Below are 23,721 nucleotides of genomic sequence, written 5' to 3'. Positions count from 1 at the left end.
TGCTAAGACCCTATCATATTGAGATCAAGGGCGTCGGCGACCAAGAATTGAGGCGTGTTACGTCATTTGGAGTACGAACACTCTCAATCCTCATGCTTGGTTTGACACCCCAAACCAAGCAATACAATGCATGTATACAAACATGGCTCAAGAATGCAACATGAGGCTAAGATGCAAAACATGCCAAATGCAATGCAATCTATTATGCAAGCATGCAATGTGCTAATCATGCAAGAGGCAATATAATGCAATTTAGCATGCGATGCAAACATGGAACAATGCAAGCATGCAACGAGAGGCAACAAGTCAAACATACAACTATGTACAAGAATGGACTTAGACTGAAATGGGAGGCCGCAGCCACACCCTAAAACAGTGGCCAAAAGGGTCAAAAATGGCATAACTTATGCATGCAAGCATGCACACACCAAGGCCTATCATCTAAGCATGGAAGGGGACAACTCTAAGCATACTTAAAGGCAATATGCTTGGACATTAAACACTCATGTTAAACTCTGAAAAGCATGCAAAAGATGACACCAAGACATGCTAGGGAATGGATGCAAAATAGAAGGTATTCAAGGCCACAAAAGAGAGCATTGCTCAACACCTACCCCAAGCAATCATGGCATGAACTAAGAAACCCAAAACAGAGTTTTTATGCATCAAAATATGCCCCAAAACCCACTGATATGGCAGCCCCAAAAACTTAAATACATAAGCATGCACAATGCTCATTTCAAGGCACAAAAGGACACCTCTTCAAGGCATGAAAAGGGTGATGGATACAAGCATAGGAACATGGATTAGGGACTGAAATGGCATGTGAAATGACTCCAAATCATTGAAACAACCCAACTAAAACATGCTCATGACTCACACCCTCAAGGCTCACAAGCCAAAATACAAAGGGGCTATATCAAACATGGTAAATATGATCAAATAAGCTCCCAACAGACCTTAAGCATGGTAAGACATGGCTAAGAACTTCACAAAGTTAGGCCAAAACATGAGAGCATAGTAGGTTAAATGCATGATGCACTTCTAGGCATAACAGGAGAATACAAAGCAAGTATATTATGCATGCAAGGGACCTTTAATTTGACCAAAAACAGAGGCATAATATGACCCAATAACACTTAAAAACCTCTGGAATGAAGCCAATAACAACTAATCATACATGCTACCCTTATGGGCTAAAAATGCAAACAAAAGAGAGACCAAGGGAGAGGGGTGTCCCTCCCCTATGTAATACGTCAAAACCCCTTCTTCAACACTAAAAATCCACTGGATTTCAGTGGTGAGAAGGCCAATATACAAAAGTCCCCAAAGCTTATCAAAGAGAGCACAAAAAGGACCAAACAAGGCCTAAGAGGGGGAGATCGACCCTAAACAACAAAGTAACCTTAATGAAGTATCTTAAGCATACAAATACAAGACTTTTTTCAGTTATACACGAAGCTCAAATCAGTATGCAAAGCAGGTCAAAAGCTAGTGCAAGATTAGGAAATCTAAAGCAAAAGTATTACCCTTGAAGAACACCTCAAGAACAGCAAGTCCAGCCACCTTCTTCTGATCAAAACTAGCTCAAAACCTCAAGAATAAACCCTCAACACCTCCCAAATTCGAAGTATGGTGTAATGGTGTTTGTTTTAGTGCAAAAGTAAGAACAAATCACCCTTTTAGGCCCTCAAACACACACAAATGAAGAGAGAGAGGGAGATATAGAGAGAGAATATGTATGTATCAGAATATATATGTTCTAGGTCTGATTTTGCTGAACCAACACAAAGGAGAGGGTTTGTCTCCTTATATAGACCATCAAAGGTGCTAAGCTTCCAAGAGAAGCTAATTAAAAGGATCAAGGCTTCTTCAAGAAGCCAAGGCAAAAGGGCCAAGGCTTCCTGAGGAAGCTAAGGCAGGGTCCAAGCTTCTTGAGGAAGCTAAGACAAAGGTCTAAGCTTCCTTAAGAAGCTAGACCAAAAGGGACAAAACAGCCACAGATGTGCACGGGGGCAGGGTTTGTGCATTCCAGCTGGCACAGCTAGCATGCACCACACCTGAAACAGGCAAAAAGGTGGTACTGGCCAGAAAAGGAGGCCATCGGCCAAACAGGTGGTCGGCCGGCCACATAAAATGCCGACCGGCCAATGGATTATTTCACCAATGGCCGGTAGCCTCAAAACACGGCCGGTGGCCTCAAGCCATGGCCGGTGGGTATCAGGGGTAGCTAGCAAGCTGCTCTCTACCCTCAAGTGCAAAAACAAACAAGTCCTTGGTGTAAAACCAAGCACAGAACAAGCAAGTCGAGAAATCCTAAGGCAAGGCGCGTAGCCAAGACCTCCGGAAACTCAAAACAAACACGAACATGATGATCACTGAGTGTTCAAGCGGTGACGTCCAAATCTTAAGGACGGTCAAAAATGAGGTGTCTACAGTTGCCTCTCTTTGACAGAACTCGAAAGTCATAACAATGACGGGAGTGAGTGTCAAAGCCTAGAGACGACCCATTTTTGACATGGCCGAAAACTTAGACAAACATACAAGCTACAGATAAGATATGCGCCCGAGGGCAGGGACAAAATGCAACTGATAATGCAAGAAGCCGAACATAACTTATGATCATGCAAAGAAAGCTGTAACGAAGCATATCATGCAACAGTTTTAAGCAATCAAACACAAATCCAACTACATTACAATGTAGAAAGGATGTAAGAGAATTATGTAATTCTCGCTACGTTTCACGCGGAAAATACAATACCTGTGCGGTTCGTCTAGTTGCACCGGTTTCAAATGAACCGTACATACAATATCGTGCCAGAAAGAGAAAGAAAACTTAACAGGTACAATATCGTTAGCAATATGCATAACAATGCAATTAAAAGTGCATGACAACGCAAGTCGAATAGAACGCATGACAATACGATTTGAAACAAGCATAACAATCCTATGAAGGTAAACACGTGTAAGTAAAGCATAACGCGACAACGCATGCAATGTGTATAAGAAGAACTTGAACACATGTAAGTAAAGCATAACGCGATAACGCATGCAATGTGTATAAGAAGAACTTGAACACATGTAAGTAAAGCAATGCACGTATGAATGCAATGTGTATAAGAAGAACTTGAACACATGTAAGTAAAGCAATGCACGTATGCATGCAATGTGTATAAAAAGAACTTGAACACATGTAAGTAAAGCATAACGTGACAACGCATGCAATGTGTGTAAAGAGAACTTGAACACATGTAAGTAAAGCAATGCACGTATGCATGCAATGTGTATAAAAAGAACTTGAACACATGTAAGTAAAGCATAATGCGACAACGCATGCAATGTGTATAAAAAGAATTTGAACACATGTAAGTAAAGCATAACGCGACAATGCATGCAATGTGTATAAAGAGAACTTGAACACATGTAAGTAAAGCATAACGCGACAACGCATGCAATGTGTATAAAGAGAACTTGAACACATGTAAGTAAAGCAATGCACGTATGCATCCAATGTGTATAAAAAGAATTTGAACACATGTAAGTAAAGCATAACGCAACAACGAATGCAATGTGTATAAAGAGAACTTGAACACATGTAAGTAAAGCAATGCACGTATGCATGCAATGTGTATAAAAGGAAAAGAGGTGCAGATTCAACTTGAAGCATGGTAAAGACATGTTATTCATGATGTTGAAATGCAAAGCACTGCAACACAGTATAATTGAAGCGATTTGCGGAATTCGCAAGAGACAAAAAGGATACGGGGAAGGGTGCTCTTCGCACGCACCGGGCATCGCTCATAGAAGTCACGGCTTGAGGTCAACTCGAAGGCCTACTAATGTTCCGAAAGTGCACTTCCTTGCATTGTCTTGAGTAATGAAGGTGCCAAACCACATAGTTGACCCGAACAAGGGCGCGGGAGGTGCATTGACCGCAAAGGGAGGTTACCGGTATCAATTCTGATACTTTGCTGCCCTGTTCTCCATTTTGCTTTACTTTTCTTTTTACTGGTAGTTTAAGCACATTGCACTGCCTCAGGCAGGTTTTACTTTCTTCAAAACTAAGTATCTTTTTGCAAAAGACATGATGGAAATGAAACAGCCATTTTGTTCAAAAATGTGTTACATTTGTACATTCTATGCATCGCATCGCGTGGCATCACATAACAATGTGAATGAAATTGAGATTGTGTTTGAAAACCAAGCGTTTGGCTCGTAATAATCAGGTAGTGAGCTGACCAACGACAAAATAACTCGATAAGCGACAACAAAGAAACTCGATAAGCTAACCAAGTGCGAGAACAACTCGATAAGCAAATCAAAGACTTAAAGAAAGTGAAATACAACTCGATAAACAAATTTACAATAACTCGATAAGCAAATAGGCGTGACGTCGCAAAAATCATCATCGGAGGGCATTGGAAGTGGTGGCATTCCCCAAGTTCTCAGCATGTTCAACCATATAAGCAACTCAGGAGACAAGAAGGAAGACCACCGGCCACTAGGGAAATCCTTCAGCCTCATGAAATGGCCATCGGCCAGCAGATCTGATCAATCGGCCAAAAGTAGTGGTCGGTCGGCACTATATTTGGCCGACCGGCCATAAATGGCAGAGACCAGCAGAATGCTGACATCTGTCCTCCACTCAACCTTATCCCCTACAAAAGGCTTCAGCTTCGTAGTTTTTCTTAATTCCACACTGATTTGCTCCTAATTGAAGAGTTTCTTTCCGGACAAGGACACCTTCTGTCCTTTTTACAAGAACTGCTTTCTGAAAAATGGAAAAAGTGTGATAACTCTTTAACTTCACAAAGAGGCTGTCAAACAGCCACCCATTCCTCACTTCATGAGCGACAATTGTGTGTTCTTTATACACTTTGCATGAGTCATTGTTCACAACCTCAGCATAGGACTTAAATCCTGTACTCCTTAGCCCTGTCTTATCCATTTGCTCTTTTAAGCTTCCTACGGTATTTCTTTCCCTTCCTCCATCGGTGACTACTTGGATTGTACGGCTGAGTTTTTCCCTTGGATCTTTCCCAAACTCTGCTTCCTTGACCTTCAACACCTTGTCATCGCACCACAAACCATTTCCTTCTTGGATCCCCATAGATGCTGCAACATGACAATCGTATCTGACAAAGACAAATCTTGTCTTTGTAACTTTTCTTATCTTGTTTGGAATGAACATATCACTTACAACCCCAAACTTTCCAAACAGAGAGTAAAGACCCTTTGGAGTCATGGACCATAGAATGTTATCAACGAAAACTATGTAAATAGCATTATCCTTTCTGTCAATCTTTTCACACCTCCGTACCTGCTTCTGTAGACACCCCATTTTTGACTGACCTTAAGACTCAGACATCACCGATTGAGCGCTCGGTGATGATACATATTGTGCTCGTTCTGAGGTTTCAGAGTCTCGGCTGCGAGCCTTGCCTCCAGACTTCAGGGCTCTTTTGTGCTTTGCCTCGGTTTGCGAACCAGTTCCTGTTTTCTCTGTTTTCTCTTCCCGAAGGGAGGGAGAGGTCTCGTAGACCATCTCTCAGTGGCCGTAGGCTACGTTTCGTGGTCGTAGGCCATTTTCCCATTTGGAGACCAGTTTTCGATTTTCGGAGTCGTCGGCCGTGTGCCTCGGTTCGGGACCGCTTAACTATCTCCGTTTGCTCTGGTTTTTGGCACACACCTTGTTTCCTCTCTTTTGAGGGACACTGTGGCCTAAGAGGTCACCTTCGTGGTCGCACGCCACCTCCGGTGCCTAACAGCATATTTTCGGGGCCCTAGGCTGCGCATTTTGGCCCCCGAACCCTCGTTTTGCATCGGTTAGAGTTCATTTTTGGTTTGGACCCTATTTTCATTGTTTGTAAGGTGGTATTATAGTGGGAGACCAACAATTCTTTTGGAAACCATTTTCTCTCTTCTCTAGCCGATTTTCTTGACAGAAAGCTGGTTTTCCTCAGTTTTGGACCATAATTTCTGGTCTCCCATACCACCATTGTGTTGTGCTCATCTGGGAGGCCACCAATACGGGTAGGCCGACCAGCTTTTCTTCCTGACCCTTTTGAACCTTGCTAGAAAGCTGGTTTTCCTCTCTGGAAGGCCACCTTTCTGGTATGGCCGACCAACATTTCACATTGACCCTTTTGAACCCTGGTCGGCCAACCAGGGCAAGTGGTCGACCGACCACTTGAACTGGTCGTCCTACCTTCTACTTTTTGGCCTTCTTGAGTTGCATACAGTTGTGCCAGCTGTGTAGCATTTGACCCACTCTCCGAGATTTGACCCTCTTGTTTGTCTTCTTAAGGAAGCTTTGGCCCTTTTTTCTTAGCTTCTAGGAGAAGCTTGACCTTTTGTCAAGCTTCTTGAGAAAGCTTGACCCCTTTGGTCTAGCTTCCTCAAGAAGCTTGACCCTTTTGGTTAGCTTCTTTTAGAAGCTTGCACCCTTTACTTGAGGCTTCTCTAAGAAGCCTTGGCCCTTTGTCTTCTATAAGAGAGGCTTTCCTCTCCATTTGCAAGGGTTGAAGAATTTGGTTAAGACACTTTGCATACAACTCTCCATATCTCTCCATCCCAAGCTCTAAACTCCATTATTCTTGGACATTTGCACACCAACCCTTAGCACAACACCTCCACCATCCATCCAAGCATCTTGGAACTGATTTACAGAGGTTGAAGGCTCACCATCTTGGTCCAGAAGTTGCTGGAGGTCTTCTCTACAAGGGTGAGTCTCTATTTCTCCCTTTTTGACGTTGTTTTGCTTCATTCTTTAGCCTTATTTGCAAGCATTTCTGGGTTTCGTCTTAAACTGAAAAGTGTCTTATTTTGAGCTCCTCTTGAAGTTTGATTAAGGACACTTTTCTGTTTGAGGTCATTTACCTCCTTGTATGCTCCATCCCTCTTCGTAGGCTTATTTTGCTTCCTATCTTAACCTTACTTGAAAGCATTTTTGAGATTTTTCATAAATTGAAAAGTGTCTTATTTTGAGCCCCTCTTGAAGTTTGATTAAGGGAATTTTTCTATTAGGGGTCATCTACCCCCTTGTATGCTTGTTTGCATCTTGTTTTGAGCCTTGCATCTAGGCCTTTGTTTCATGCTTTGTTTGGCCTTCTAGCCACTGAAATTCAGTGGATTTTCAGTGGCCAGCACACTGTTTTGAGAGACAAAATCAGAGGGGGATGACCCCCTCTCTCCTTGTCTTGTTTGTTGGCCCTTTTGGCCTTCCAAAGGAGCTCCATTTTGCATGATTTTAAGTCTTGTTTCAGGCCATTATTTGTGAGTTTTTAGGTCTGCACGAACTCTATCCGGAGCCCCTTTGGCCACATTTTGTGTCTATCATGCATGTGTAGAGCAATCCTCCTCAAGGCCTTTCAAAGGGGCCTTTCATTGCATGCTTCATAGACCAATTTCAGGGCCTTTTTGGTGAGTTTTAGGGCTTTCATAACCTCTTTCCAGAGGCCATTTGGCCATTTTGTGTGTCCGTCATATACGTGTGGAACAACCCCTTGCATGGCCCTCCAAAGGAGCCCATCATTCTTACATGCATTAACTAAGTTTCAATAGGTTTTTGGCATATTTTAGCATGGCATACTTCTGTTTTTGGCTGGTTTGGTGAGCGCTCATATGCTTCATATAGCTGTGGTACAACTCATGGTTCACTAGCTTTCTTTGCATGCTTTGTTGACCCTTGATTGTAGCACATTTTGGCCTTGCCTTAAACTGATTTTGTGCATATTTTGGACTGCCCTAGCTCTATTTTTGGGTCTCATGGTCGAATGGTGTTTGTTTTGCATGCTTGTGGTTCAATACTCTTGCTTAGCTTTGAGTTTCGGGGTCCATTACATACATATACTGAGGTATTTTCTTGTTTTGGGCCCATTATACATCATATTTTAGAGTTTGTTTGAATGCCATATTGTCATGTTTTGTACTCTTTAAATGCGTTTGAGAGTCGGGCTTGTATGCCTCATTTACCGACCATTGCGTGAGCTCCATTTCTTTGCATTCCGAGCCATCATTTTAGGTCATTTTCCTACTGTTTCATACCTGCCTAGGGTCTGTTTGGGGTTGGTTTTGCCATTAGTGCATTGCTTTGGGTACCTCTAGAGTAACGCACTTCACTAGTTTCGGTACCCGGGCTCCCTAGCTTGCATTGTGTGCCATATTTGCATGATTCGGGACCATTGTTTATCATGCTTCAAAGCTGGAGAATGTGTGTTTTTTTATGCCTTACTTCATCCTTCGCCATGCTTAGTTAGAGTCGCATGTTGTGCCTTAGGATCGGTCCCTTGCATCCGTGCTTGTTTGCATGTATTTCGATTATCTCATTTCCATCATATGGCCACTAATGTGAGTGTGGCTGAGGTCCACTCATGTTGGTGTAAGTCCATCGTGCATTGTGTATGCCATTTCAGTCCATAGCATTGCGTATGCTAGGTTTCATGTTAGAGCATTGTGTATGCCATGTTACATCACGTACATTGTGTATGCAATTTTAGTCCATAGCATTGCGTATGCTAGGTTACATGTTAGTCGCATTGCGTATGCCATCTCATTTGCATTGTGTTTGGGATAGGAGTTAGCCCAAGCACGGAAAACGAGGGACGTTTCGTACCCCTAAGTGACGAAACGTGTCTCAATTCCCGGTCGCCGACACTCCGGATTAACCATGATGGAATCTAGGTCTTGTTGTGTTTATATGTGCATTCATTTCACATCGAGTCGTGCAATTCGGCTCCTCGGCCATCTTGCATCGAGATACGTGATTGGTGGCACGAGGATCGAGGCGTGCATACATATGTGAAAATACTTTGCCATGCCCCTTTTCTTGCTCTCTATTGCAGCAAATCAGAAATCAGCAACTTTCTAAAGCCTTGCACAGTATTCCGGGATTAATTGCAAACAGAGGCGAATCGGAGCATCGCAATGGATTTCCGCACAAGGCAACTCGAGCATGCATCTTTCATCATTCAGAATAGAGCTGAGGCGGTCCATGAATTTGCATACTAGTTTATTTGCTTTCCTAGTTAATTTGTTAATTAATTAAGGTTTTGTAAATCATTTATTCGGACTGTATTATTTATTCGAACCCTCCGAGCGAGGGCACAATTGTAATAAGTGTGCATGTGTGTGATGTATGTCTTCCAACCCCCACTTCTTTCTCCCTTTTATTTACCAGCTTATGATGGTTAGATTAGGGTATGTTTCAATTAGCATAATTATGCTCGCATGTTTGCATCCATTCATCTGTCTTGCATGCACCGGGCTCGGCGCATCATACTAACCACATTATACTTTAATTCCGAGTTGAATACATGTTATCCGTTGCATTTCATATGCCATGTTTAGAATAGCCGAACCTATTGTAGTTACATTTTTGCATATGTTGCATTAGGCATTTCTGTATAGTTAGGATCATGCATGGATTTCTAACATGGCTTCTGCTTTGGCTTGGAGTACTCGGTAAGTATTTATGCTTTAGCATCCTTGCATGTGTGTGAGTGACTGCTATGATAGCATGCTTACCATGAGGCTAATTGCTTACGTGATATATCTGCCTGAATGCCTGTGGGTGAAGGTTGGATTATCTGAATTGGAATAATGCATTGACTGTGTGTTTTAAGCCCACTAGATAGTGGCAAAACCATGTTTTCTAAGCCCACCCGAGGGTGGCAAAATTTACATTCTAAGCCTACTTGCGAGTAGCAAACCGCTTTAAAAAATAAGCATGAAATGTTTTATTCCAATTCAGGCGATCCGGTCTATACTTGCATGCTGTGTGCATCACATAGTAAATCTAGGCTAATAACCGGAATAAGAACGCATAATGTTTTTCAAAACTAGATATCATGGTTAGTAGAGGTCGATCTTTGATCGAGCGAGCGGGGGTACTCACGAAGTGACCTTCCCCAATCGTACCCAAGTTCCCGAGCCGAGACAACTTTGGTGATGACGGACACGTGGCCTTAGGCAACGAGTCAGGGTTTTCTAAATTTCCCAAAAATAAAATATTTAGGTGGCGACTCTGTATCTGGCAAAGCAGTCCATGTTTGGCACTTCTTTCAAAAAATCTTTTTTCAAAAACAATTTGCCGGATTTGGACTCTTTGACGATTCATCGGTCTTGCATTGCACTCTGTGAGATTAGATACAAGACCGTGACATTGAGTCATGAACTGTAGTGAGCCCAAATGAACAGAACGGGATTCCCTTCCCGGGACGTTCGGGGACGTCTACAGCTTCCTTCTCCCATGCACCACTAGTTGCCATCCTCCTACTTCCTTCACACCACCAGTTGCCATCTCACAGTACGATTTCTTTAGTTTGATTATTACTTAATTATAGATTATAACTTAACAGATTATAGATTATGATTTCAATCAAAGGTTGTTAACCTGTTTGGTGTAACTGTCAAATTATAAATTTAAGTTGCTGAGTAGTGTTTGTTAGATAAACTGTGAAGTAGATTTTTCAATTAACTTTTATTTTTTATTATTCACTACTTGTCTACATTTTTCATAAAAAATAATAATAATAATAATTTATAATCCATTTGAGTCTTTTTCTATTTTTTAAAAAATAAAAAATAAAAAAAAAATCTAAGAGTATAATCGTAAATTAACATGTCCACTGCAAAAGCTGAAAATCAGAAGTAAGGGCTGAGCAGCTTTTCAGAATTAATTTTTTTGAGTGAAAATAAGTTGTTAAAATCAAAAGTTGTTTAAAATAAGTTTAACCAAACAGTTCAAAACAACTTTTCCAAAGTGAAAAATTATAAGTTGGCTCAAAAAAATCCAAACAAATACCCCCTTAATTTAGAGCTCCCAATTTTTTTTGATTATTCAATATTCCCAATAGAATGTGTTTTTATTTTCTAATCAATCATCATTTAGGGTTCGTTTGATATTGGCTTTTTTAGCTAGTTTTTTTATGGTGAGACTTTTTTAGCCTGACTTTTTTAGTCTCGTTTAGTTTTGTTTTGGGTTTTTTTTATTTTTGTAAGAGAAAAAACGTAATGATTATGGGTAAAATGTAGTATTTTATCTTATTGACTTATATAGCCTATTTTGTCTTTTTATGATTGTTTAGCTCCAAATGTTAGCCAAATCATGGCTTAATATATTCTTTTATATTTTTCAATCACCTAACACAATACTTCACCTACCCACTTTCTCCACCAATCATAATACTATGGAATACTACGTGTCCATATTCTGAGATTACTGAATAATTACCCGCTGCTGCACAGTCACTGATTTCGGAATTATTTTTATAATTTAAATTGTTCACTTTTTAAGATATATTGAGTAGAATATAATTGTAAAAACTAAATTGATTAGATATCGATAATCAATTTATCAAATTATATTTGTATTCAGTTTTATTTTTTAAATCACATTTATTGTTACTTTGGTAAATACAAATAAAATTCAATAATAAGAATATGAGATCGATTAATTTAAATTTTTATAAATATATTCTACAATTAAAATATCAAAATAAACATCAAAACAAACCCCATAAACAGCACAACAACTCGGACAACTGCCACCCCAATTCCTTTATTCGGTGGGCACACTACTAAAAAAAGTACTTTTTGCGACCGCTACAAGCCATCACAAATAATAAAAAACAGTCGCAAAAGACTTTTTGCGACGGCCCATGCGACGGCAAATGGGGGTCGCGAATGTGGGGGTGGCAAATACTTTTTGCGACCGCAAAATAACAGTCGCAAACTATTTGCGACCGCCTAACCTACTTATAGCGACTGATATTTTGCCGTCGCAAAAGAGTTTTAAAAAGGCCTACAATGTATTAGCGACCATCTTACCGTCGCAAAAAAAAAAACATAAAAAAAATACCTACAATCAGATATATATATATATATATGCAAATATTATATGCAATAAACGTAAAGACATATTTGTAAAAATCTCAACATTCATGCATTATTTTCCATTATTTAAAAAGGCCTACAATGAGAACTTTCGCTTTTGGAGATTATGGGGCAGCCCAAATCCAAGCATTCAAAACAAATAATAAGTCTCTCAAAAGAGAAAAATATAAACATGTAGAGAATATTGCATTAGACATTGATTTCAACTGTTCCAGTGAGGTCTTCCAAGTAGAAATGGCCATCCTCTAACTGAGATATAACGCCCATGACCCATCTTCCCCATCTTCCCCCTGTTAGCCCAATGAGACTCTGAATTGGAGATATCTACCCAACATATACACATAAATAAGCATACTTTAATTAACATATGTCTCTCCAATCTTGATATGTTTATGTGCAAAACAGAGAGACGGATTACCTCACAGCTGCCGAACTGAGACCTTTCAGTGTTAAATGCAGGCTTAGAAAAATGCTGATCACGAGAAAGCCTGTGGAGCAACAAGAGAAATCTATCCCTATATAAAGTGGCTTTGGCATAAGCATCACCATGAATGGGAATCTTTCCTGTATGCCTACAATTCAAAAAAGAAAAATGGCATAACTAACACCACCTAATCAAATGTTCAAATTAACATGAACATAATCCACAGCAATGCTGAGAATCTAATCTAATCATAATAATTTAATAAATGAACATAATCCACAGCACAGACAAGGAATGTCAATATAAAGGCTCAACGGTAAATAAATAAAAATAACATGCCAAGAAGGCAATGGGTTGGAGTTGTGACAAGATTTTATCAGTGTTAAAAAAATTCATTTAGCCACCCCTCAAAAGATGTAATCTGCCCAGTTGAAAGTCATTCAGCTAATGCAGAGATGTAATTGCAGAAATTTGCACCCCTTAAGTGTAAGAAACAAGAAAAACTCTGGTGCTTGCTTCATCTATTCCTTCAATTGCAAATGCAACAAGTTGAGATATTGCCACTTTAAACCGATAAAACAAAAATCCAACCATAGCCTTTGGCTTTGTTTCCTGGATTTTTTGCAAATTATATATTAGGCATTCTTTTTTCTAGTTATCTGTTGTGATAACAAAGTAGAGCAGAATGGGAAAAGTGGAAACTTCCAACCCAATCCCAAAATTTGAATGTTAAATTCCTTCTTCAGAACATACGGTGCCTTAATTTAATTTAAGATGTGAAAAAGGCTCTTACAGAAGTGTGATGCTGGGAAGTTAGCATAACCAAACAGAAGATGACCACATATCAGAAACAGGGTGAGAAAAGAGAGATTGCTTACTTGACGTGAATAACATTCTGCATCACTCTTCATGGCAGACATTTCGACTCTCATTTTTTGCACTTCAGCCTACAAATAAGTATATAACATAAAAAGTCCTTAAATAGTCTTGAAACATCAATTTGCAACGTTTCAAATTTATTTATTGTATAATAATAAAAATTAGATATTGGAATCAATTCCCAATTGACATCTCCAAATAAACAGCATTTAGTCTTCAATCATGTAACTTGATTAAAGATAACAAGTGACACATGTACAGGAACATTACAAGAAACTTGCCTCTAAAGAGGAAAGCTTGCTCTCAGCATCTCTCTGACCTTGCCGAGCTCACTCCGCTTCTTCCTGCCGTGCATGCATCTTCATATTTAGAAGATAAAGTGGTTAGATGGATATGTACTACTATAGCACTCTTCTATTGGTGAAAGACTAAATTATAGTTGTATTATTTTTATGGAACACAAAGGATATAAAAAGAACATTGTAATAGAAATGCAGAAAAATGTGAGGCTTGAACTTAACAGGAGAGCATTATAATTTTTCAGTGAACAGATTCTCAGAACTAAAGATTTCATAAATGTTTGGTTATAATTGAAACATAATTTTGGAATGTAATTTGCCAATATATAAATACTTATTGAATCATGAAATATAAGCAATTCTGATATTGGATGTTAGTAATATATTCACATCAAAGATTTTTTATGAGGAATTGTCGAATAATACAGCTACACTATTCAAATAAATTACTTCTAAGCAATTCTAATATTGGTGACCCGGAATTACCAATTATGCAAATCAAAACTATTGTTGCCGTTGTCCCCCATGACAAACACAAAACCTTCAGGCACAAGCTGCAGAAATACAAATTGCAAATTTCAGTCCAATATGGTAAATGTTTTAGGACTCTAATAAGATTAATGATAAGAAATTCACTTTGATAAAGCAAAGAAGCAGGAGTTCTTACCACTGGTTCCATTTCATAATCAAGTGGCTCCAAAATGAAATCCTCTTCTTGCACAATACCATTCACCATTAACTTAACATCATGTACCTATTAAGGCACAGAATTACTGAACGTTAGATGTCAAGATGAAGCACATGGGATTTTTCAGTTAAATGAAGAGGAGAACTTACTTCAACAAAATCCCGTTCCTTTGCAACAATGCGCTTTATAAACACATCACCTGAACTATAGCTGATTTCCTGCAAGGCGCACCCAAAAAATACATACAAATGTATTAGTGTCTAATGAATTGATCAAAATATTTTATTTGTTACTTTGAAGATGAGAAACACACCTGAAGAATTGGAGGCACCTTAAATATCACAATATCTGAAACTTCAGGCTTTCTAAAGACATAGGAAACCTGACCACCAAATATATCAGGAAAAAAATCAACTCAAAATATTCAAAAAACAGAGACACTTCATTTTTATCCCACAAGATTTCACACTTATGCTATACATAAAACCAAACAAAACATCATCTTTCATCAATCATATTTCTAGAAACTAAAACATAATTGAAAAAGCAAATATTGGTGAATAGCATTATTATGTCGAGTCAAGATTTAACAAAAGCATCTAAACATTTTCTGAATATATTTCATGATTCATGAAGGCATAGCTTAAAAACCATTAGACTAGTCATCTAACCGACAATTGGTGGGCATTATCACCATCTGAACAAACGTCTGCATTATCTTTTTAAAGCTCAATTTTCAATTTTCTGCATAGCTAATACATATATATGCATCACCCCCAAGACCTACCCCAAGCAAATTGTTTATATTCCCAATTATGGTATAAAAAGGCACATTTCACAGGTAAAATATTATCCCCAATTGTGAATAATTTTGGAACATAATTTGCCAATATATAAATATAAATTTTATGTAAAGCACAAACTTCAAAACCACAGAACCAAGTAAATTATGTGAAACTCATTACGTATTTTGTTTATAAATTCATAAAAATGGATGTTGGTTTAAATTTGTGTACCTGAATCATTTGATTCGCATCTTCAGGAGACTTCTTTTGTCCACGACGAGCACGGGCTTCCATATCTTGTAGCTCTTGATTCAAGGATGCACATTCAACCTGATGGCAGATAATGAAGATTATGTGGACTTACATAGCAAGAATGGGAAATAAACCTTCATTTTGAAGAACTAAAGATACCTCCAACAATGCCACCTTCTGCTCAAGTTCTGCCACCTTAGCTGTTCTTTCATCTGCTGTTCTCTAAGGGAAGCAATGAACAAAATTAAATCAAGACTGTAGAAATATAAGTCAAATTATCAAATGAATCATCACAAAGTCACTAGAAAGAAGAACACGCATTAGCTACAATGAAGCACGAACACGAACACGAACACGAGCACGCATAATCCAGACAAAGCAGAGCATTGGAGAAGATTCGTCCAGAAAAATGAGTTGTTTCCTACAGCATAATCCACATTTCCAACTACGTCAAAAAAATAAATAAATAAATAAATAAAATAAAATAAAAATAAAAAGAAAAAGAAAAAAGAAAATAATTATTGCATGTTCATTGATTACCAAAATCATCTCATATTAGAGGAATGAATCAAATAACTTGGTCGGGATGGTTTCATAGGCATGATACATGCTTCTAGGTCACATCACATTCACCAATTGAAGATAATATGGTATACATAATTTTGGTGTTATTAAAGATCTAGCTTCTAGGTCACATCACATTCACCAATTGAGGGAGATAGACTCCTACTGCAATTACTTGCATATTACTGACTTTCACGGTAACAATATCCTGAAAAGTAACCCATAGAACCATGACACGGAGAATATGTGAATGCTAGTATAATTAACCAATAACACCAGTAATCAATCCCTTGCTTGAATACGGATGTTCCAACAAACATGCACATATTAACACAATAACATGTTCAAGGAGGTGAAAAAAAAATTACTTCAAGCATCTCAAGAAACAAGATCCACTGTTGTGCTCATAGTGATAACGACCACACTTCTCTCTCTCTCTCTCTCTCTCTTGTAATCTCTTGTAATCTTATCTTTATCTTATCATCCTCATCATCTATCCATCCCTTATTACCTTTTACTTACTGCCTGCCTCTACCTATGCACTTATCTGTGTATGCAGTAAAAACTTACTGTAGGATGTGTTGATGTGAAATTCTAAATTTCTAATACTAATTACTACTCTGCTCAGTTCTAGAAATGGCACCTGATACTCCACTGTAGTCTTTGTTGTGCACTCATGTAAATTCTGCAATAATGCTATAATCATACATATATATTTTTATGACAGGACTCACTGTCGTTGAGTATAAATTCTGCAATAATGCTATGATCATACATATGTAAATTCTGCAATTATGATCATACATATATAAGAAGAGCAATCTCCAGAACAAAACATAATAAAACAAAACACAGGGGATGAGAAGAGCAATCTCTTGACCCATTCATCAAAAAACTGCAGTAGATAAATTAGGGGAAAGCACATTGACAACATGTCAACATCCACTAACATAAGGCACATTGAAATATAATCTCAACAAGTTAAAATGCATATAAATATGGCTTCAATTGAAATGATCCAAGGGAAGAAGAAAGTGTGAACAAAGCCATTCTCTACTGTAAATTGTAACTAAATGAAATGAAACCGCGAAGAACAAATCGAGTACCTTTGAAGAAATCACGAAGAACAAAATTCCAAATGAAATTGAATGCATCGATCATAAGAAGAAATTGCGAAGAACAGAAATCGCGAGGGGCACATGAATGCATCGTTCCAAACCCTAGAAAATATTGAAATTAAATCAAAGTTACTTAGCATTAAACTTACCTCAAGCATGGTAGTCAAAGTTACTCAGCAATGACCAAAGCATTAAAATATGTGAATCTCGGTATAAATCAATTTGATTCCATGAGCAATCACTGCAAAATCAAATGGATACAAACAAAAAGAAATTATAAATTAAACTTCGATTAGGTTAAAACAAAGCACACGCCAATCCAATTTCTATACATGTAGAACCACAGAAATCCATCACCGATCATGACTATCAAACTTACAGTAAAGATATATAGATGAAAATTAAAAGCAGATCAAAAAAATATGTGAATCTCGGTATAAATCAAAGTTACTCAGCAATGAATGAACACAGATATATATATATATATATATACATATGAAAATATAGCAAAAGGATTGATTCGAACCAAAGCTTCGTAGCTGAGAGAGAGTTAGATCAATCATGAGTTCAAATCACTCCAAAATCTATACACAGGTATTTGAAATAGAAATAAATAAGAGAAGAATAGAATTAAATCAAAGCGATTCAATACAATAGCAATAGTTTAAACTCATTCAAATTGATTTCACACATAGGGCCAGAGTATAATACCATGAGATTACAGCTAAACACACACAGATTTCCACACACACACACACACACACAGAGACTAGGCGAGTGGACGGTAATCGGCGCGAGTCATATCACGATCAACACAGAGCATCGCATAGAGAGCGTAAACTATTCCAGGAATGTAACCTAAGATCGTCAATACCAAGCATATGAAGAACTCTACTTGCAATTCACAATATATATACATATATAAATATACAAATATGTATGTATATATAGAGAGAGAAAGGAGAGAGAGAAAGAGAGAGAGATTCATACCACTAGAGTTACGACCATGGCGAGCAAAGAGAGCGAGAGAGACAGAGAGTACGAGAGAGCTATAGAGAGACCTCTCTGTTTATCAATGTCGTGAAAATGACAGTGAAAGGGGCTTAGGGCATGGGTGAGTGTAACAAAAGGGCAAAATAAATTGGGGTCAGTGAAGGGAATAAAAAATAGGGGTAAAATATGCCTTTTGGCACAGATCATTTCCAAAAATGTTTTCTTTTTGCGACGGTTAAATAGTGGGTCGCAAAAAACTAGACGCAAAAAGTCACTTTTTTAGTAGTGGCATAAGAACTTCGACCACTATTCCTATCACAGCTGCTATTTCTTGGCCTAAATTGTAGAAATTATTCAAAAATTCCGGAGTTATTGGTGTGGGGTTGATTCTTTCATACTTTCAAGCATGCTTAAGAAGCTCAAATGAGGCCGCCTTTACACCTATTCCACATTATCGTATTGAAAAAAAAAGTTAGCATATATAATTTCGAAGAGGCATCTTAAAAAATTGACATATTTATTTGGGACAATTATAATATTGTTTAAAAAAGATAAATTATAAATACATCTCTTTAGATTTATTTAAAATACAAATTATCCCTTATGATTTTAAAAATTACATTCTATCTCTTGAAATTTCTAATTTTATAACAAGTTGACCATTTTATCAATAAATCATCAAGTCAATTAATAATTTTTAATGATGTCATAAGTATATTTCAATTAATAGTTCATGTAATTTTATTATTATATAGGATAGCAGTTAGAAATTTTATTTTTCTAGTTAATTCCGTTAAATAAAAAATTCTTACAAGCGGTATTTGTAATTTTCTAAATTATAGGAGACAATCCATATTTTAAGTATACCTCAGGGAATGTATTTGTAATTTAATCTTTAGTTCATTAAAATTTTAGGGCAATTTTAATAATGTATTTACAAATAAATATTTATATTTTGGGTAAATTACACTTTGTCCCTTTTATGTTTGACCACTTTTCTACTTTAGTCCTTAAATTTTATTTTTTCTCACTTTGGCCCTTTATATTTCAAGTTTTTCTCAGTTTACTCTTAAAACTAATTTCTCTTCAAAATTAGACAAAAAAGCCCATAATAACTGTCACATAACATAAAAAATATATATTATTATAATAGAATTTAAGTTTATGTTAGAGATGTGAGTTGCATATAATAAAATATTTTTATGTCATGTAATTGTTAATGTGTCATTTTCTGTTTAACTTTCAGAGTAAACTGAGAAAAATTTGAAACATGAAGAGCTAAAGTGAGAAAAAAACAAATTTTAAGGGCCAAAATGGAAAAGTGACCAAACATAAAGGGGGCAAAGTGTAGCTTACCTTATATTTTTGAAAAAACATAATTCTAGATACCAAATTTAAAATTTATTTAATTTTCATTTTAAATGTTCTGGAGGGCTACAATTAAAAATAATAATAATTGAATCATTGTTATATAAAGAAAGATTTAATAATAACACATGAATTTTAAGTTTCCAAATTTAAGATTTTGACTTAATTTCCAAACATATATTTTTGGGATGTTAATTATTAAAAATGAAGAAAAACTAATACCTATTGAATTTCAAAAAAAAAATAGTATTGCGACATGTGTATTTTTATCTTTTTATTTAAATTTGAAAATATGAAAAAATTGGATCTAGAATTTGTAACTTAAAGGCAACAACACGATGTTTTGCAATTATAGATGGTATAGATATAGATAGATACTCCAAGACTGTATTTAGTTTATAAATTTGGAGACGCATTTGAAAAAGTAAAGGGAGAAGAAAAAATATGTGTGAAATGTAGTGATATTCAATTCACATTTCACCTTCCTTTTCATTTTAGCACTACTGTTTTCTTAAACTACCCAACTGATTAAGAAGTTTTTCTGATAGTATACCTCTCGGATACTTTCAATGCTTACTAATATTTACATTTTTCATTACCTACATAAACGTATCAATGTAGCGTCTATGAGTTTTATTTTGGAGAATAAATTCCAGAGAGTTTTATTCTAGCAAAATTGACCGCCATCATTTATTCAAAATGAAAAAGTGAATACACTGTTGGAAATTTGAATGACAAGAAGAAATAAGAAACCAGTAGCAACAAAACAAGAAAAATAAGTGCAGAACTTCTAAGACTTGCAATCTGTGAGATATCCCTATCCAACAGCACAAGTCAGTCCAAAAAGAAAAGCCAAATTCAGGGGCCACAACGCAAAAACTTTAAGCCATTTTTAATGTATTCCCTATATCAATCACAAACCGATATCTAACATCAGCTTTCACGAGGCGCTCCATTGCAGTATTCACGTAGTCCATCGGTATCACCTCAATGTCTGCCGTTATGTTGTGTTTTGCTGCAAAATCTATCATCTCTTGTGTCTCTTTTATGCCTCCAATGCAACTTCCAGCCACAATTTTCCTCCCTGCCATTCAAACATTGTGTATTAAGCGTTTGGAGACTTTCGTACATATAATTTCTAATTCACAAAGCCAAGGAGCCTTTCATTATATTTTGCTCAAGAACAGTTAGGTAGCTAATTCAACCCCAAAAAATACGAGCACTCACACGGGTGTATGTAAGCGTTGGGAGTATGTTTCTATGGTTGAACCGTATGAACATTTTCGTGTATTTTTTCTATGTTTAGAATTTGTGTACACAGAAGTGTTGTGTGCCTTTACATACATTCCTCAAAACAAATTAGTAATGTTAAATGCTTACCCATGATCAGAGGAAAGACTGGAAGCTCAAGTGGCTTCTCTGGTGCACCAACCAAGATGAGCTTTCCATGAGATTTCAACAAACCAATCAATGGTAGAAGAGGGTGAGGTGCAGAAACCGTATCAATGATACCATCCATTGTGCTCATAACAAGCTATTACATTCGACACATCAAAACAAGAAGAATAAAAGTTATCAATTAAGAATTCTCATGAACTTTTGATCATAACAAGACTCAAAAGCTAATAAGGAAAAAAATGGTTACTACCTGCATCTGAGTTGGGTCACGGCTATCCAAAAAAGAATCAGCACCAAGCCGTTCAATAGCTTCTTTCTTCTTGCCGGAAGAGGTACTAATCACAGTCACTTCAACACCAAAAGCTTTGGCAAATTTTACAGCTGCATGACCAAGCCCACCAAGACCAACCACACCCACATGCATACCAGGCTGGTCAAGCCCAAAGTGTTTTAGAGGGCTATAAGTAGTGATCCCAGCACAAAGAAGAGGTGGACAACCATCAAGAGGAAGACTGTCAGGGATGCGAATCACGAAGTGCTCATCAGCCACCATAATATTAGAGTAACCTCCATAGTTTGGGGTTCCATCATAGTAGATGGAATTGTAGGTGAATAACATTTTAGGACAATAGTTTTCTAGATCATTAGCACAATTGTCACAAGAGTTACAAGATCCAACCAAACATCCCACCCCAACTTTGTCTCCAAGTTTGAATTTCTGCACCTTGCTACCTACCTCTGTTACCACACCCACTATCTCGTGCCTGCATTTGTCAATTCAAATGAAACATGTCATATCCTACTAACTAAGGAGTTGGCAATTTTATATCCATTCATATGTTAGATTTTATTAATTAAGTGATTGGAATTTCATCATCTAACCACCAATTTCTATTAATGGGATGTAAGAACAATTTAGTACTGATATACCAATAGAATTATATATTTAAATGATATAATTTCATTTGGAATTGTTATTTTAAAAGAGAATGCCCACTAAAATGACATTTAATTATAAAAATGTCACTGCCACATAATCAAAAGAAATACATAAATAAATAAATAAGTGCAATAAACAAGCCTAATCATTATAAAAAAAACACAAAGAACAAGGGGAAAAAAAAGAGTATATAGTGTTTTTGGTTTTAGTTTTCTAAAAATTGAATTTTTTATTTTTTGTGTTTTTTTGTTTTTAGTGAATATTTTTTTAAATTTTAAGAATTTTTTTTACTTTTTTAGACATGTATCTAAATAGTAAAATATTTGTGAAAAAATATTTTAAAATTTTAATAAATACACAAAAATACGAAAAATGAACTGAATTTTCATTTTTTTGTGTTTTTTTTTTTTGTATTTTTTGGTATTTAGTGTATTTTTTAAAGATTTTTTTTCACAAATATTATACTTTTTAAGGGTTTTTATGTTAGGTGTATTTAAAAATTAAAAAAAATTGTTTAAAATATTAAAAAAATTCATCAAAAACATTAAAATACGAAAAATAAAAAAGTAGAATTTTCTGAAAATTGGAACCAATTTTTAATTTTAAGAAATAAGAAATGCATAATAGACTCAATGGACTTAGATACAAAGTAACATGTTTCAAAATTATAAATTAAAAATTAAGATTGCATTGTCAAGATATTTATACAAGTAAAATATATGTATGCATGCACGAATGCTAATAAAAACAATAAATTTTTTTAGGTACAACGAATATACAAATTTATGAAGGCATCTCAATATAAATCAAATTTTATAGCTTCTTGTTTTGGGTTGAAATTGTGTAGCATCTGGTTTTAGACTCAAAAACAGAGCAATGCAATGACATAACCCAATCAACCCAACTGATAATAGTCCGATTGGTTTGGTTTGGTTACCGTATTTTTTAAAAATGTTTAGAGAGAGAGAATGAAAGATGCATGAAGTGTACCCAGGGAGAGAAGGATAGTTGGTGTTGCCCCATTCGTTCTTGATTGTGTGAAGATCAGAATGACAAACCCCACAATACAATACTTTGAATGTCACGTCTTTTTCTCCGGTTGTCCTATACCACAAGAAAACCCAATTAATAAAATAACATACTGCCGATTAAACACAATCATATATTATACATTAATCGGAAAAAAAAAAAAAAAAAGTAATATACCTTCTGGAGAATTTGAAAGGAGAGAGGACACCAGATGTGTCTCTGGCTGCCCATCCCAAGGCCTCCACTGGGTGTTGTTGCTCAGCTGGTAATTTTGCCATGACAGAGAGAAAGAGAACAGAATGTTAAGAAATCTAGAGAGAGAACAAAAAGAGGGATATGCTATTGGCTAGTAGTGCAAAGCAGTGACATGTGTTGGGTCTGTCTGTCGTTTGGATTCCATGGATATATATAGCAGTTAAGGACTGGAAGGGGCTGACTTAGTCGATGAAATCAACGAGACATTATGTGGTCGGTGAGATCAGCCATTGGTTAAGACATTTGATAGACAAAGTAATAAGTACTAGTAGACAAAATAAATTTAAATTATTTTATAACTGAATATGTGAACTAACTTGCACACAAATCAACAAAAGTAATACGTGCAATAAACAAAGTAATAAGTACTAGTAGACAAAATAAATTTAAATTAGTAGACAAAATAAATTTAAATTATTTTATTTAATTAGCTTTTCAAAATTGGTTGATGAATCAAGTCACCCCATTTATTTATAATAATATGGCGCCGCCCATACTTAAAAGTAGTTGTAAAAAAATTATGAGCAATATTAGAGGTTGTAAAAATTTTATTAAATTTTTTACTAAATATTTTACATGGGTGTTGGACTCACATAGAATTCATATGGTATGGGTCTCACATCCATGTGAGACATTTGATAGACAATTTGATAAAATTTTTAAAATCCCTAACATTTTTCAAAAATTATTTCGTCATAAATTTTCAAAATAAATACAATTATAAGAGCATTTCTAATGCTAAAATAGATAATCAAAACTTAACTTTAGCAATTTTATATTGGAAAAATGCTAAATTTTAGTAATATTACACCAATAATATAGTAGTTATCTATT

The 23,721-nt window shown here is 36.3% G+C and overlaps 2 protein-coding genes across 4 annotated transcripts; both read right to left on the bottom strand.

The window, feature by feature from the left end:
* Positions 1-11,921: 11,921 nt before the first annotated feature.
* On the bottom strand, positions 11,922-15,487 carry LOC114304759 (putative thylakoidal processing peptidase 2, chloroplastic). Of its 3 annotated transcripts, XM_082916366.1 has the most exons (9): positions 15,382-15,487; positions 15,202-15,300; positions 14,499-14,567; positions 14,335-14,403; positions 14,165-14,251; positions 13,984-14,051; positions 13,480-13,557; positions 13,198-13,266; positions 12,314-12,467 (listed from the first exon to the last, which is right to left on the bottom strand). In XM_082916366.1, coding segments are annotated over exons 2-7 (357 nt in total). In that variant the 5' UTR covers positions 15,265-15,300; positions 15,382-15,487; the 3' UTR covers positions 12,314-12,467; positions 13,198-13,266; positions 13,480-13,556. The 3 variants fall into 3 exon arrangements, with proteins under 3 accessions (XP_082772491.1, XP_082772493.1, XP_082772492.1); XM_082916365.1 differs by lacking the exons at positions 13,480-13,557; positions 13,984-14,051 and adding an exon at positions 11,922-12,219; XM_082916367.1 differs by lacking the exons at positions 13,984-14,051; positions 14,165-14,251; positions 14,335-14,403; ... (1 more) ...; positions 15,202-15,300; positions 15,382-15,487 and adding an exon at positions 11,922-12,219 and having other exon boundaries at positions 13,480-13,558.
* Positions 15,488-19,925: 4,438 nt separating this feature from the next.
* LOC114284896 (putative mannitol dehydrogenase) lies at positions 19,926-23,019 on the bottom strand. The gene is made up of 5 exons (XM_082916364.1): positions 22,810-23,019; positions 22,594-22,707; positions 20,914-21,427; positions 20,646-20,799; positions 19,926-20,349 (listed from the first exon to the last, which is right to left on the bottom strand). The coding sequence occupies exons 1-5, from the start codon at positions 22,908-22,910 to the stop codon at positions 20,147-20,149; spliced, it is 1,086 nt and encodes a 361-aa protein (XP_082772490.1). The 5' UTR covers positions 22,911-23,019; the 3' UTR covers positions 19,926-20,146.
* Between the last annotated feature and the right edge of the window lie 702 nt (positions 23,020-23,721).

This window comes from Camellia sinensis, chromosome 2, assembly GCF_055761805.1.
Source record: "Camellia sinensis isolate YWXY chromosome 2, ASM5576180v1, whole genome shotgun sequence".
NCBI lineage: Eukaryota > Viridiplantae > Streptophyta > Magnoliopsida > Ericales > Theaceae > Camellia > Camellia sinensis.
The sequence above is the reverse complement of the archived record's forward strand: the minus strand, read 5'-3'. Positions and strand labels throughout refer to the sequence as shown.

Coding starts and splice junctions, on each gene's coding strand:
- LOC114304759 (XM_082916365.1), bottom strand. CDS start 15,264: ATGGAAGCCCGTGCTCGTCGTGGACAAAAGAAGTCTCCTGAAGATGCG. Junction 14,404..14,498: donor AGGTGCCTCCAATTCTTCAG/GTGTGTTTCTCA, acceptor TGCGCCTTGCAG/GAAATCAGCTATAGTTCAGG. Junction 13,267..14,164: donor ATTATGAAATGGAACCAGTG/GTAAGAACTCCT, acceptor ACTTATTTGTAG/GCTGAAGTGCAAAAAATGAG.
- LOC114284896 (XM_082916364.1), bottom strand. CDS start 22,910: ATGGCAAAATTACCAGCTGAGCAACAACACCCAGTGGAGGCCTTGGGA. Junction 22,708..22,809: donor CCTTTCAAATTCTCCAGAAG/GTATATTACTTT, acceptor CTTGTGGTATAG/GACAACCGGAGAAAAAGACG. Junction 21,428..22,593: donor AACTATCCTTCTCTCCCTGG/GTACACTTCATG, acceptor TGACAAATGCAG/GCACGAGATAGTGGGTGTGG.